We start from the raw sequence: 15,346 nt of genomic DNA, 5'->3' as shown, positions 1-15,346 counted from the left end.
GGAAAACTTTGAACTCTGATTATTGAACCATACCAGAGACAAAATATAACTACTTATTCCTGTTCTCTAACTATTCAATCTCTTAGCAGCCTACAACTCAGCTGAATATAATTTCCTTTAGTGCATTAAACATAACCCCCCATAGAAACACAAACACTTTAAGCACATTAACAACAAAATGGTATCTAAATTATCAGGCATTTCTCTTAATGTCACCCTGCATACAATTCCCCCATCTGTTTTACATGTCTGCTCACTCTGTGCTGAGTATTTCAAAATTAAGATTGCAAAATATCCAAGTGCAAAGCCATCCTTTACAGTGTGCCTGTGTTTCCTTCTGCTAATACGGAAACAGTCATCAACACTCATCAACAGACTTCACAGGCTCCATCCCACCATTTATTCTCTTCAGCTTCCCCCCAAGACCTTCTTTAGGTGACAAAATTTCTCATGTTCTCCTGACAAGTACAGTGAAACATGTAACTCCACTCCTTTTCCTTAGCACAAACAAGCACAGCAACTGTTGTTGTCTCTGCCTACAATCAGTTCCTGCAATAAAATAGAGATTACTCATACTGACCCAGGAAATATGAAGCATTGAGAGTCAAACAAAGAAAAAGTTTAGAAGCATTGTCAGGAATAGCTCATCCTTTTCCATTCAGCAATGACAAATACCTGAGCTAATCCAAAGGCTAAAATCTTTCTACTCAACAATCCAGCAAAGCAATCACCAAACCAGCAGCCATAGTCAAGTCCTCATTCTGTTTCTGGCAGGCTGGAAAATAATTCCTTCCTCCCCCAAATATGATTTTTTACAGTGGTAAGTGCATCCCAACCTCCAGACTAGCACACAAAAAATTCTGAGTGGCTGATGTTTGTATATAATACAACTGCTACTGAACTGCTACAAAGGCTGGAGTTTGTGCAGAAAATGGATGCACCTCTTGAGGGTTCCTGGCTCCAAGCCAGGCACTTCATCCTCCTGTCCATTCCTGCTTCTGCTTCTGTCAGTGAACAAAAGCCAGTGACTGACAGTCAATAAGTCAGGACATGGGCTACACCCATAACTATCCCTACTCATCAGCCACAGCACTTTTCAGAATAAATTTTATTTTCAGAATTCATTTTTGCTTATGAGCTTCACTGTTAAGTTGATTCGGGCAGAGGAAAATCCTCCAGAAGAACTGAGAACTGCCTATAGCGGTAATGCCATTCTTTTTGACAGAATAGTTGAACAAATTTATACATAGTATATGTGTATTTTTACCTTCTCTTACATGCATATATTATAATTATTCCCTTGATACAAATTTCTTTAACTTCTAATTCAAAAACTAAGAGGATATTTTTAATCAAGTAAGCACTCTGATATTGGGATACGCAAAATCATGTAGATCAACTCCACAAGACCCTTTTCAGTGAGCCTGTACAGCATCATACAGCTCTACATCAGCCACAATGCACTACTGACTTCATGAACAGTTAAACTTCTCAAACAACAAGATACCATTTGGTTCTTGACTACACCTGGTACGTGACTTTAGAATCTGTAATTCCAGAAACTACCATCAAATAATCAGCTAGATAACAGAGGCAACTAAGACATTTCAATTCTTCATAGATTTTTAGTCTCACTAAGAGCTGCAACCTTGTGCTTAAAATTTATGGCCTGGATCTTCTTGACACAGGTTGCTAAATTTCTTCACATAATGACAGCTTAAAAGGCACTCACTTGTGGAAGAAAACTAAAGTGAAGTAATGAAAATTGCAGGAGTTAAGTAATACAGAAATAAAATATTCAGTCAGTTGGTTTAGTTACCAGTAACTAAAACACTACACATTTGAAGCACTTCATTTGTATTTCAGACACCTCAAATGAAAATACACGAGTAGTCTTGTGTCATACCCACCTCCAGGCTGGAAAGAGCTGGAATATCTCTGGCATTCTCAATTTCAATTCCAAAAGTTTTGTGCAAAAATATCTAAGTTACATTAAACAAAAAAACTTACTGGTAACTCACTGCTCCACTATTTGATCAAAGAACCTTCATAATCTTCAAATGATGAACACCACCTGTCTTAGAAATCTCTCAAATCTCGTTAAGCCAGCCTTTGAGGCATACTGGTTTAAAAAAACCAAAACCAGTCAGTGCTTCATGTTCTTTAAATAACTCCCTGACTGGTTTATCATTGTCATATGAACTAAACAAAAAGGTCTGGTCATGCTCCACTTTTAAAAAAAGACCTTTTGATCCTCTGTATTGTTCAGCCCTGAATCACTGGCTCTACACAGCATTTTCTAAACACTGTTTCTCATACAAAGGGGATAGCTTACATTGAAAGAACTAAAAATTATTTCTCATTAGAACCAGAAACCTGAGGAAGAAAGGTTATAAGCTTTTGTGAGCTTCATGTCTGTAGTCCACATCTTTGGGAAACAATTTTAGATCATAATGCAATAGCAGGCAGTACAAAAGCTTTCTCTTTTATATAATGCGATCAATAATGCAATTTTTTCCACCATAAATCTGTAAGCATAGCAGAAGCTAAGCTCTAATAATACAACTGAAACACAAGTTAGTTCACTAAAATTCTTTAAGCATCATAATGCATTTTAAAAAACTGCTGTTTGTTTAAATCACAGTTTTAAAAGCCTACTTTTCCTGACATGTGCTACTTTATTGAGATACCTCTATCAGGCTGCCTGCTCCACAAACACCTGACCTGGGTGGCCCGGGAGCTGTGTGCTTAGACTTCTGTCAACAGATTGTTTGAAGAGCAGTGATCAAAGTTGTCCATATCACATAAATAATCAGTGACTTCTCTGGAGTCACTTCAGCGATGTCACAGTGGCAACACTCAACACTGCAGCTACTTCCATATCAGGATCAGCTCAAGCTGGTAATTAGAAGTAAGCTTACACTGCCACTGCTCTTCCTACTACACTTAAGGAAATGAATAGAGGCTTCAGTCTCAGAGAAATCCAAGCTAGCTGTTTCCAAGCCCATGACAGATTCTTGAAAATGCTAACAGAGAAAACAGAGCATCTGCCCATCTAAATTACTTCCACAACTGAACAGCTATATATGTTCAAAACAAACCAAGGGATGAATAAAGAATAATTATACTTACAAGCTTCCTCTTCTGGGGAGACTGAGCTCTTTCTGGAAAAAAAATAAGAATGAAAACCTTGAGTTAATTTTATTTTTTACTATATATTACTAATTTATTTATCAATAAATGACTGAGGTTGAATAAATAAAGAGCTAGCCATTTCCCAGCGCATGCTCAGTGTAGAACTGCACAGCTCTGCTGCTGCACATTCACAATGCACAGTCTGGGGTACAAAAGTTGCTCATTTTGCTTAAATAATCACTGCCTTTGTAGTCAAAAAATCATAAGCACTCAACAGAGCAAACATAACTTTGAAATTCAAGCCTGAGCACAGATAAGGCAGTAATTAATTCTGTCCTACATACCTCATCAGCATCAGACCAAACCACTTCCAGAAGTGTGGAACGTGGTGTGCCTGCAGCTGCTGTGGTATGATCTCACACTCTCACCAAAAGAAAGAATTAATGCAATGGAGTGGATTTTGAGGGGCGGGGGGGGGGGGGGTAGAATTTGGGTGTGGGTTGTTTTTTTTTTGACATGCACATTAGCTGTGTTATGTATTATCACAAAAAAAATCCGAGGCCAAACACTACTCCCACTTCTCAGCAGCATTTTGCGTTTCAGCAGCGCAAGCGAAGGCAGACGGGGGATTTTACGGTTTTTATGGCAGTCGACAGCCCGGGGGCATCCCCAGGCGCGGGCAGCGCTGGACGCGGCGCATCCCCGGCACTGCCCAGCGCCGGCCCCGCAATTCCCGGCCCCGCAATTCCCGGCCCCGCCCGGCTCCGGGGGCTGCGCTCCCGCCGGACACCGCCAGGTGGCAGCGGCGGCCGCAGCCCCGGTTCTGGGGTTTTATCCTTAAAACATCGGCGCGGGCGGGACCTCGGACGGGCTGCGCTCATCCCCGGCTCAGCGAGCACCAGCATCGCCAATAGCAAGTGGCTGTCAGGGTACTTGATCTACGGGAAGTGTTTCTCATCCCCTCTACGAAAAAAAAAAAAATCTGTGTTCTCACTGAATTTTGGAAAAAAAAAAATCAATAGGAAAAAATATTAAATCCATGAAATCTGGTAAGGTAATATCTTTTCCATCTTTAGCTACAGTGTTTCTGCTGACTGACATGACTAACAGTGTTATTGACAGGCCGTGACTGGTCTGATCAGTAATACATGGGATTTGGCTTAAAGTTGTTCAAAGATACCACAAAGTTACAGCCAGTAAAAACTAATAAATAAATAACTAACTTTTACATGCTGTTATTCTTTTCAAGTATGAGTTTTCCATAATTTGAAATTTCATTACCGTTTAACAGTGCTGAGAAAATTCCATGTGTGAATTATTGCAAGGCTGACAGCTTACAGCATTGAGAAATAAATTCCTGTCGTCAGACAAACTTGTCAAGATCTAATCAAAACACTTCAAATGCGTAAGATAATAAATCATTAGCATCTATAACAGGTTGTGCGGTTTATATTCTAAAAAAGGTACTTCTTCCACTCTCATTTGTTAGAAATAATTAGTTTCCAACTGTGAAGCCTATGTAACAAGGACAGCTTTTTGCCACTGCAAATGAATAAAAAACCAGGTAAGATACAGGTATTGTATATTATTCTGCTTGTGTAGATAGTATGTTACTTAGACATGCACATACATCTCTTTCATCATATGAGCAGCTATATTTAATTTATGCTTTTTAAAGAATATGGCACCTCTTGGCAGAAGGCAGTTTTTCTATTGAAATGACGTATTTCTGTTTATTCCAACACAGTCAGGCCCAGAAATTTTTAGAATGAATGTATAAAGCTCTGGAATTTCATGGTACTGGATGAAAAAGCACGACAGTGACCTTTAAATCTATCGAACTACCTTCTTGGTTTTGAACTTTTAGGGTTCATTTTTACAAGCTTTGCTCTAGTCATCAGAGCTGAAAAGTCATTTAAAGAAAGAACACTCCCTTGCAGCAGCACAGCTCTGGTAATTGTGACTTATAATTACCAGACATACATCACAAAAAACATGGTCCAGGAACAGGAATGGACAAATCCTTTCCTTTACAGAATGCTTGTTTTACTCAATATGACCTTTAATACTTCCTATAATGTAGGTAATTCGGGATTAAATGCATGCAAGGTTAGAAGGAGGATTGCCTGGGCTTTGTTCCTGAAAGCATTCCTTGGAAAACAAGTTTCCAAATAAGGAAGGAAGAAAGTCCTAGCAGATGACATCTCAATGCAATTGAAATATTATCCTATACATGTAGGAACCGTCTTCATTCTGCACCTCCACCTTGACAAACATAGTACAGCTTGGAATCAATAGGCAGTAGTTCACATTTAATACCACTGTGGTCTTGACAACAAAGAGCACAATCAAAACAATGAATTTTTATACCTGGTGTTCCACCATGCCTCATGTCTTAAAATCCCCTTCACAAACCCTAACAGCTACACAGCCCACCACATCCTGGCCTCTGCAGCACTTTCCCTGTCCTCTGGGAAATGACAACGCACCCTCCCAGCTCTTTGCCCCTTTTCTGCCTCTCCAAAGCTGGTAACAGCCCCTGTAATCCCCCAAAACAGACCATGAATGGTGGGGCCAAGGCAAATGCACCAGAGCTGGATGTTACACAACCACAAGCAGTGTAATTATGAGATTTGCTTTTCCCAAATCACCAGGGAGTTTGTGTGTGAAGTTACATCCCAGATAGAAAACGCCTGGAGATGGAAGGAAGGAGGGAGCAGACCACAGACATCTGCTCAGCTATTCTTATTTGAGGATGTCCACTGCCAGGAGAACACTGCAGCTCTCCAGGGGATCAAGTGGACAATGAAAATGCCTCCCAGAGATGGGGATACACTCACAGGGTCAAGACTCATCTGGGTCTTAAGCCAGCTCAACACTTCAGTGTGTGCAATGGAACCAACTGAGAGTTTGTATCTTAAAATGACAGGGTGGTTTCAAACATCTGAAATAGCACTGCAAAAACAGTGATTCAGTAATTATGAAAAATGTAAGAGAAAAGTCTAACAGCATTTCACAAGCACCCTATAAAGGTTAAAGTCTACTCAGAATCATATATAGTATCATTTATAGTAGAGATTAAATGGTTTAGTGTGTAAATTATGAGGTAGGTGGTGTGATTTAACTGGTTTCCACTCACACCACAAAGGAGGTTGGCATTACATGTCCATGCATCCTGAAAAAATAAATCACATTTTAAGAGGTGAGATAACTAATAAAAGAGTGCTGAGCTGTGACAGTGTGGTCTGAAACACTATTTACAGGGTGCAGCTGTAATGCTTTCAATATGCTAGTTTATCCTGAAGGACGTTTTTCATTTAAGACCACCCTTCTGATGAGAACAACGCACGAACCTGCAAGATTCCAAACTGCCCCTTCCAACAGCACATCTGCCTCCCTGAGCACTTGTGCTGCCAGTAGCTATATTTATATTACCATTATTACTCCAGCCAGCCTCCATGCCACCTGCTCTCCAGGTCAATAATATAACCCTCAAAACAGAGGCTTACATTTACATTTGATTTATATGAAGTGCTAAATAGCGTTAAGAACATTTTAAAATATTGGTGCGCATTATTCACGAAGAACTTTCAGAAGTGGAAATAAAGAACTACTTTCACAGATCCTAAAAAATAAGGAGTGTATTAAATCTTGCAGTACTCAAATGACAAGAACAGACTGTTCTGAAAGTTAATTTTTTGTATCAGTTCCACATTTCAAGGCATAATTATTAAACATGCAACTTGATCTCTACATGACAAAAGAAGCAGCAGATTTTCAGACAAGTAGTTAAAAAGGAACCTTGGGAAAGAAATTCAGCATCAAGGAATTTATAAAAAGCTGATTCAAGTATCTGCCTTCAAAAGAGTTCCTTATATTTCATTTTGTCTTAAGTTCATCACCTCAATCATGAGGCTATAAAATTAGTAGGACACCATATCATGCTACAGAAGAGGTTTCACAGTAAGACTAGATCTTCATTTTACAGGCACCAAGAAGGCTAAAAGAGAAAAAATACCAGCCATTTTAAAGATCATTTTTCTGTTTGCAAAATATATTGTTTAGTACATAGACACCAAAAAATTTATTCCGTTGTGATCTTTTATATACAGAAACTGCATCTGAAAACAGGAATGTTTCAGGCAGCAGGAACAGTGCTAGCTTTTTGCATAGGTGTGTGCACACAATATGGAGAGGAAATAAAGTCTGGAAGTCTATTTGTTCATTGACCTACAATACAACCCACATCGTTTCAGCAGATACGTTATGTTACAAAAGTGTGAAAAAACAGGAACCCATCACTCAAATTTGTCACTTTCTCTCAGTCTTGTAATTTGTCCTTGAATATGTATCTGCACATATGGCACAGACCCACAGGCAAAGTTGGATGCTGGAGCCCGCACTGATGGCAGCTTAAATGGAGTCCTTGCAAATTAAAATGAGAACCATTGCCACACAGGATGTTCCATATTTTTGCCAGAGCAGACAGCATGATTCCTGAGATTGCCTTTGACCTTGGCTCCCTTGCAAGGTAGCTCACTATCATACCAGTTGGGACAATAGACAAATATTTTTACAGCTATAAGAGTAAATACATTTCAGTTAATAAGTTAATATTTCACAGATGATGAAATTCCACTGACAGTCAGTGACCTGGTACCATGCACTCATGTTTTAATTTTTTTCCTTTGCTGACTATGTTTGCTTCAGGGTATACTACCAACCAGCAGGGGATTAATTAAATCTCCTTCTATACATAACCATTTGCATTACAGAAATGATATAATGAGGGTTGGAATCTCCAGTTCTGATGGAAAGTACAACCTGGCCGTGCAAGGACAAACTGTAATCCATCCATCAGATTAACAGGAAGGAATTTTTCATGGTGATTAAAAAAAAAAAACAAAAAACACCCCATGCTGAGCCTTTCTTTCTCCTATCAGAATCTGTCAGGAAAAATAATTTCCTTCTTTTCACTGTATCACTGTAAATGGTTATTAAAAACAGCACTTCTCAATTTCTCTTTCTAGAAATGATTACATCTGAACTTGCTTCCCAAACTCATCAGTAAAGAATTTTAAACAGCAACACTAAACCCGTATCTGTACTGAAGGTCAGATGAACCTATGGAATATGCTGCAGATACTTTCTATAATTTACTGACTTTTTAGAAACTAAATTCAGGATCATACTGTTAGATCATCTGCTTAGCTACAGAGATACTTAAAATACAGAAAATTAATACCCAGCCTCTTGCCAATACCATTCAAAATATTCAGGACATAGAGTTTAATTCCCAGACCAGATTCTCCACACTCTAATGAACTTATGTCTGCCATCACACAAATTCTGAAATGCCACGGACAGCCTAGTCCCAGGGCATCTCCCCACATTCCCAGCACCAGCCAAACTGCCTGGAACCACCCTTTCCTAAGAAATCTCACCTTCACAGTGACAAAGTGCCACAGCCTCCAGAAAAACATGACACCAGAATAGTCAACAATGCATCTGTTCACCCAGGGCTACCCTAAACATACTACAAGTTCAAAGCAAAATAAATGTATTGTTTTGATTCATTTTTTACCTCAACAGAACTTGCATGTCAATAAAAATGCCATTTGCAAGTATTCTAACATCTAAAACCAAATGGGGAAAAAACCCTCAGCTGTTTAGCTAACAGGCAGTCCTATTTCTCTAAATATTCAGTATATATCAGTCTTTCAACCCACAGGTCACGAATCAGCCAATGATGCATTTCATGCTTTTAGATCTTCCAGCCTTTCTTTTCTCTTCAGCTTAGAAATCCCTTACTAGTCAGCAAAATAAAAAGCCTTTGGATTTATTTCAAATTAAGAGTTACTGCAGAAGGAAATAAAGCTAAAAAGCCCTTTAAACTTTAAGCAAAATTCTCAAACACAGCAAATTATTTTCCCTTCCCCACCAGCCCTTCTGGCTGGGCAACAGAAACTTATTCCTTGGCAAGCAAAGCCAAGGATTCAGGTCACATCTGTGCATTAACCTGTCAAGAATATATGTGACCAGAAGCTTCCCACTAACCTTTCATATCACTTAACCTCAGGGCTTTCCATAAGATTATGGATTTTGGTTACTTGACCAAAATAATTCCAGAATACATCTCAAAACAGGCAGGAATTCACACTTTCCTCAGAATATTTTCAGTGCCCACTCCTGTGTATATATATAATATATATATGTATTTCAGTAAGCTGGAGTGTCTACTCCATATTTTGTACATTACATCATATTTTCCAGCCCAAAATACAACATTACACAGTGCTCGTGGTAACAAACGGGACTGAGACCACATGTCATGGCTTGGACTGGCAGATGACAATAAAAACAAGGGATGCAAACCACATTCCCAAGGGATGAATGGGGAGTTGCCCAGCCCCAGGAAAAGCCAGCTTCCACAGCTGGGTGGGCACCCACAGCCCAAGGCAGGGTGGCACCCACACATCCCTCAGCAGCCAGAGCAATGAGTGACTTGCAGTCCCCAAATTCTCATTTCCTCCACAGGATTCATTCCTATCTCTGTTTCTCGGGACCAAGAGCACAGGGTCACTCTGATTTCATGCCTTCATTCAAGCAGAAGTCTCTTTCTTCTCATAGCAAAGGCAACTGCCAGCTTCATATTCAATCCCAAGCTTTTCAGCTGAGGTTAAACAGACAGTGGTTTCTGAAAATTAAGACAACCTCTAAAATCCTGGTCACAATAATAGGGTACAGTAACTCAGCTGTTCAATCCTTAGACACCAGCAAACTAATTTACTATTAACTTGATTGTTCTCCTCAAGGCTAAAAAAATAAAACCAACCATAGCAGCAGCCCTCTTCAAGTACACTTGCCAAGCTTACTTTTAAATGCTACAGAGCACATAAAATACAATCTTTTTAAGGTATAATTTCACCTGCAGGAAAAAGTAAATTTAAATATTACAGCTTGAATTTTGCAACCCAGAGTCCTAGATGTGGTACAGAAGCATAGAAAAAAAAAAACAGCACAGCAGAAGAAAAATTATGAATTTACTCTCCTAACAGACAATCCATAAATTGCAACAGCAGCAGTAGCTCCAGAAGACCATTATGAGAACTTATTCCCTGAATTAAACAATAGCAGCAACCCAAAATGTGTGTGTGTATCAACAAAATAAAAAGTGAGATGCACGGCAGTCCTCTGTAAATAAAAGGGTATATTTTAAAACCCGAAAAATAACACCAATAATAAATACTCCAAAGCTTTCTTACATATTATATTTTTGCACAAATTAGCCTAAGGGTGAAGGAATACTGAGAGTAATAAAGCACACATCTTAGACAGCTCATTAATCTTTCTCATTACTTAATTCTAGTTTTACAAGGCCATGAAGCAGATTCCTGATTTGTGCAAGAGCCTGCCTAGCACTGAACATCCAAAATAATGGGAGCAACTGTTCAAAATTCTCTTTCATTTTGCCAGGCGGAGCCAGTTTCAGAAATTTAAGTCAGAAGGTCACGTTCTGCAAAATTTTGAAAAATGCAGGAAAGAGTCTCATGTCGGAGCCGTACAGGATCGCAGCTGTAATGCTATTGTTAGAAACCGCTCTTAAAATTACTCTGTCTTGACTTGCACCAAAAATTCCTTCGAGACTGGGCATGCAATGGTCACAAGGAAATAGTCACAGCTGCTAAAAATGCCAAGAGCATTACAAATAAACAAATCCAGTTTTATTCTCTCCCTTGTAAGCTCATACTAATATTAATCTCTGATTAAGTCAGTTGACATTTCTACTATACACACATCTACTCCTTAAAAGGTTGTTTCTAGACTAATTAACTGTCATCAAGGCTATCTGACAACCAACTTGATTAATACAACTCTTTAAATATCCCTGAAAACTGAATAATCAAGCCCAACAAAACTTTGGTGAGTTTGGAACCTTTCAGGTTTATCTTACATAAAAATTACATAAAACAATGAGCCATCTCATGAAAACTCCAGGCCTGGCTCATCACCTCATATCCATTCAGTGCACTGTTAATACAGACCATGAACAAAAATCAAAAGTTACCCCCAAAATTATCTTGAAATACATTGGTATTATATTAAAATTAATTGGACATTCTTCAAAACCATAGTTGAAGCAACACAAGGTACATGGTCAGTTCAGTGTTAACATCAGCAGCAGGTCTCTTCCACCAGTCCAAAGGGTTCTGTTTATTCTGTCAGGTTGGCTTCTCACTGACTCCCCAGTTGTAAAGTGTTTGAAAGCAAATAGGCAGAAATTAAATTTGGTGGCTGTTTTTGAGAGGCACTCCCCATGTCTCCAGTTGCTTCATCAATGTTAGGCCAAGACTTGTGACACATCAACAGAATTTTATCTTTAGAATTGTCTATTTCTCAATTAATTTAGACAAAAAGAAAAATGTGTCAGGCCAGTGTTGCCAGACAGCTGGACAGCTTGGCCAGCCATAAAATTAGGTCAAGTTTCCTAATAGTAAAGCTCCGGGAGAAAGTTCCAGGGGAGAGAAACCTTTCAGTTCCTCAAAAAGCCTCAACAATAAAGGTGTCTCCCATCCTTCCTTAAAACTGAATCAAGTCCATTCCACACAGATATGGGAAAACACTCTCAGAAATTGAAAGCATAAGCAATCAATTTTAAAGATATTTAGTAATTAGTCCTAAAAGGAATTCCAAGCAAATAAAGCTCCCTTGCCTTCATCTAGTTTATGAGTGATAGCATCTGTAACCTCACGAGGCATCCATTAAGTTCAGTAGTTAATTACATCTGCTCTGACTGGACATTATTTACAGAACAAGCAGATGTAATTTTCCATTGCTTAGCTAAGCTACATGAGGCACTTCAGCCTACCCCTCTCAAATCACTGCTTCTCACAAAAACACGGAAGGAGGGACAGACAGGGTGCTCTGATCATTTTTTTGCAAAGGAATAGTTACAGGCCATCATCCACTTAATGAAGAAATCCACATGCTGAGCACCACGTGAAAATTTGGAATAATCAGATGTCAGACAGTATTTACAGCTTTGTAGCAGACAACAGAATTTTAACTTCTATTTCTGCCCTCAGAAGTGAATAGTCTCTGATATTCCTTATGCCTGCTGGGCTACACACTGGAACATAAGCCCTTGAAAAAAGTGATGAAAGAAAAGGCTCTGTTGCTTCATTCCCCAAAAATAAATACTTTTTTACAAGAAAAGCAAAAGCCACAGATATTTGACATTTACACATAGTATGTGTATAGGAAAAGATATTCACCCCCTAGACATACAAGGTGGTTACACACCCAGTGTGACTCATTTCAGTTATAACACAAAGCCTTTTTATCACAACTTTTTTATTATTAGTTTCAAAAAACAATAATTTCAGTGAAAAAACCAAACATTAAATTGGAACATGCTTTCCTATCATCTTTCACACATACTTTCAAACAAGTTGGGTTTTTTTCTGCTTAGGCATATTTAAATTAATCATAAAGACAAAAAAATATATTAGAAAAAAGCAATTAAATGGTCCTCTCAATTTTGGTGAGATAGAACTGTAATAATCACCAATTGAACTCTAATTTTCAAATTACAATCTTATATTAACTTCAAGTACAACAGTGCCTGTCATGTCGACAGGTGACAATGCTCTAAGGTGGAATATAAAATGGGGAACTGCAAAGTGGTGCTAGGCCAAACCCATGAATAATTTACAGATCAAACCCAATGCAGGGAAAGTTTTCTACTGGTGTAGGTAAGATAATATTTGGGCTCATAAGAGGCAGAACGTATCTCACAAAAGCAGCATTTATTGCTTTCAAAATGAAAGACAGGTGAGCTGGGAACCATAGGAACTGACCAATCTCATTCCTGGACATATTTTTAAATAACCACATCCAGCCCTGTCCTTCAGGTATATCACAAATTCTGCAAGTGTCAAGAGAACTGAAGTTTTTGGATCACTCCAATTTCTCCTATGAAAAAACATGGGATACATCTAAGCATCTTTCACAGATTTATTTATGAACAACCCTACATTTAATAGAGTTGGATAATTCAAGTTTACTCAGTGCCAAGAGATCTGTTTCAGAGTAAAGGAAAATTCATCCCCAATTAAAGCACTGGTAAAATACAGGCACTCACTCCCAAAGCAGAGATTGAGAAACTGCAGACTGTGCCTAATGACTTTTAGTTCTGACGGGCGATTAGTGCGCTTTGTAATGGACTGACAGAAACAGCTGATTCTATTACAAGGACATGTTCTGGCTAGGATTCTCTTTCTGTTGCATTTAAATTATAAATATGGACTCTCTTGAAAATATATCAAGACAAAAGATATTAATCAATATCTAAAACTTCTGTCTTCTGTCCTTTACCACACTTCAAATTAGAACAAACACTGACCTCATCACCAGGAAAGCCTTGCAGGTACTCAGGACCGTCTGCACTGTAATTTCTGTTCTGTACATTCCTCTTCATCCTCTACTCCTTTCAGAAAAAATTGCAAGGGTTTTTTTTAATTCAGCTGTTGGCTTCAAAGTCAAGTTTTAAGGTATATTCCTGTTTGCATTTACGGGTACAGAAGAAATTTCCAAAGACTTTGCAAGACCTGAAAATTCATCACCGGTTATCACTGAACAGTCTCCTTCTTCAAAGAGGATTTGGGAAGGGGCTTTTCCTCAACTTGACAGGTCTCAAAACAGCAAGTCTAATCAATGGCCTTGTTCACACTTTCAGGTTGAATTCAATGCATGATTAAAGCATTCAGCTCAGAATAGCTTCTGGGGAGCCAAAACGTCTTTGCTACAATGTTTTTAACTCAATGTCTGTAATGTACGGTAGGAGAACTTGAATACCAGAACCAAAGTCCCTGCTCCTCTCATACATATTTCATAAAACCTACAAAAAAATGTTACTCATAGTGAAAAGAGAAAGCAGCATGGAAACTGCAAACCATCTAACAAGCAAGGAGCTTCAGTACATCGAAACATTTAAATACAAAAGTAGGGCAAGCACCTAAAAATCAGGTCTATACCTCTGCACAAGCTTTCCCACTGTTGTTTTTGAAGTTTTGTTGTCATTTTCTTTTGTCTATCCCACCCCACTAACAATCAACCCCAACTCAACAGCTGTTCTCAAAGTAGAAGTTACGATTTTGATGTGCTGCCATGTGCATTAGAGAACTTTCTATACAAAGAATGTTTGTTGTGGATGATAAAACAATTCTTACGACCATAACCAATGAAAAAAAAACCACCTTAGGAGACTTTTCACTGAACTTGTTACATTTTTGTTTGAGAGGGACCAAACTGCAAAGAAACAACTGAAAAGATGGAAGTTTAGTGAGCATCTGTGAAGAAATAACCTAGATAGCTTTCAAAGAATGACTCAAGGTTTCACTTCCTGATAGCAATCATCGACCCATGCTCCTTGGTATGGTAAGTTGTCTTCTTTGTCAAGAAAATTCTTGGTTTATTTCCCTTAGATGTTTGACTCCTTAATCCCTATTTCCACGATGTTTTCTCTCAGGCAGTGCTACCACAAGCTGTACTGGTGCTCCCAAATTCTCACAACAGAAGTGCAACTTCATCGGCCAGAACAAAGGATTAGTAAAAGCATTAAAGTGATCCTGCTAAATCATTCAGTGCTTACACAAAAACTGAATTAATCTCATCCATTCTCCTCCAAATTTAAATTCTGTGATAACTGATAATTTTCATTTCAATAAAACAGTTTAGAAACTGATAAAATAGTTCCAATGTGGTCTGACTGCAACAGGCTCAAAGGTCTTCTAACATATTTCACTTTTCTGTTTCTCACAAAGTCAAAAGCACAGCAAATGAAGGCAAGATGGTGATTCCCATTTAAATCCTCTTCTTGGAGCTGAAACATTGCTCCAAATTCACCACTGTATTTTAAGCATTTCAGTTTACTTAGGAGGAAAGAAACTTTGGAGATTTAAGGATTTATTTTTAATGTGGGCTTTGTACTTGCTGAATTCAGAATTTTAATATCAGAAAGCAAACTCACCATCTAGTCAAGGAATTACAGATGACTGGCTATAGGGGGATTTCTCTAACACACATACACCCAAAACAAACCCAGTGAAACTTGTGGGGTTAGTCCAGATTTACATATATGCTGAGAAAATTTAGACTTAACATCTCAAATGATCTTTTCTCATTTACATGATTAAAAAAAAGGTGTGTC

The 15,346-nt window shown here is 38.5% G+C and overlaps 1 protein-coding gene across 6 annotated transcripts in view; it reads right to left on the bottom strand.

The window, feature by feature from the left end:
- MAST2 (microtubule associated serine/threonine kinase 2) overlaps positions 1-15,346 on the bottom strand; it is a 188,620-nt gene that overhangs the window by 104,242 nt on the left and 69,032 nt on the right. For all 6 annotated transcript variants that reach the window (XM_032117309.1, XM_032117303.1, XM_032117304.1 and 3 more), the window contains one exon: positions 3,133-3,164. In XM_032117309.1, the coding sequence (XP_031973200.1) occupies positions 3,133-3,164 (32 nt within the window). The remainder of the gene's footprint in view (positions 1-3,132; positions 3,165-15,346) is intronic.

Source organism: Corvus moneduloides, chromosome 9 (assembly GCF_009650955.1).
Source record: "Corvus moneduloides isolate bCorMon1 chromosome 9, bCorMon1.pri, whole genome shotgun sequence".
Lineage (NCBI taxonomy): Eukaryota > Metazoa > Chordata > Aves > Passeriformes > Corvidae > Corvus > Corvus moneduloides.
Note: the sequence above shows the minus strand (reverse complement) of the source record. Positions and strands in the feature narration are given on the sequence as shown.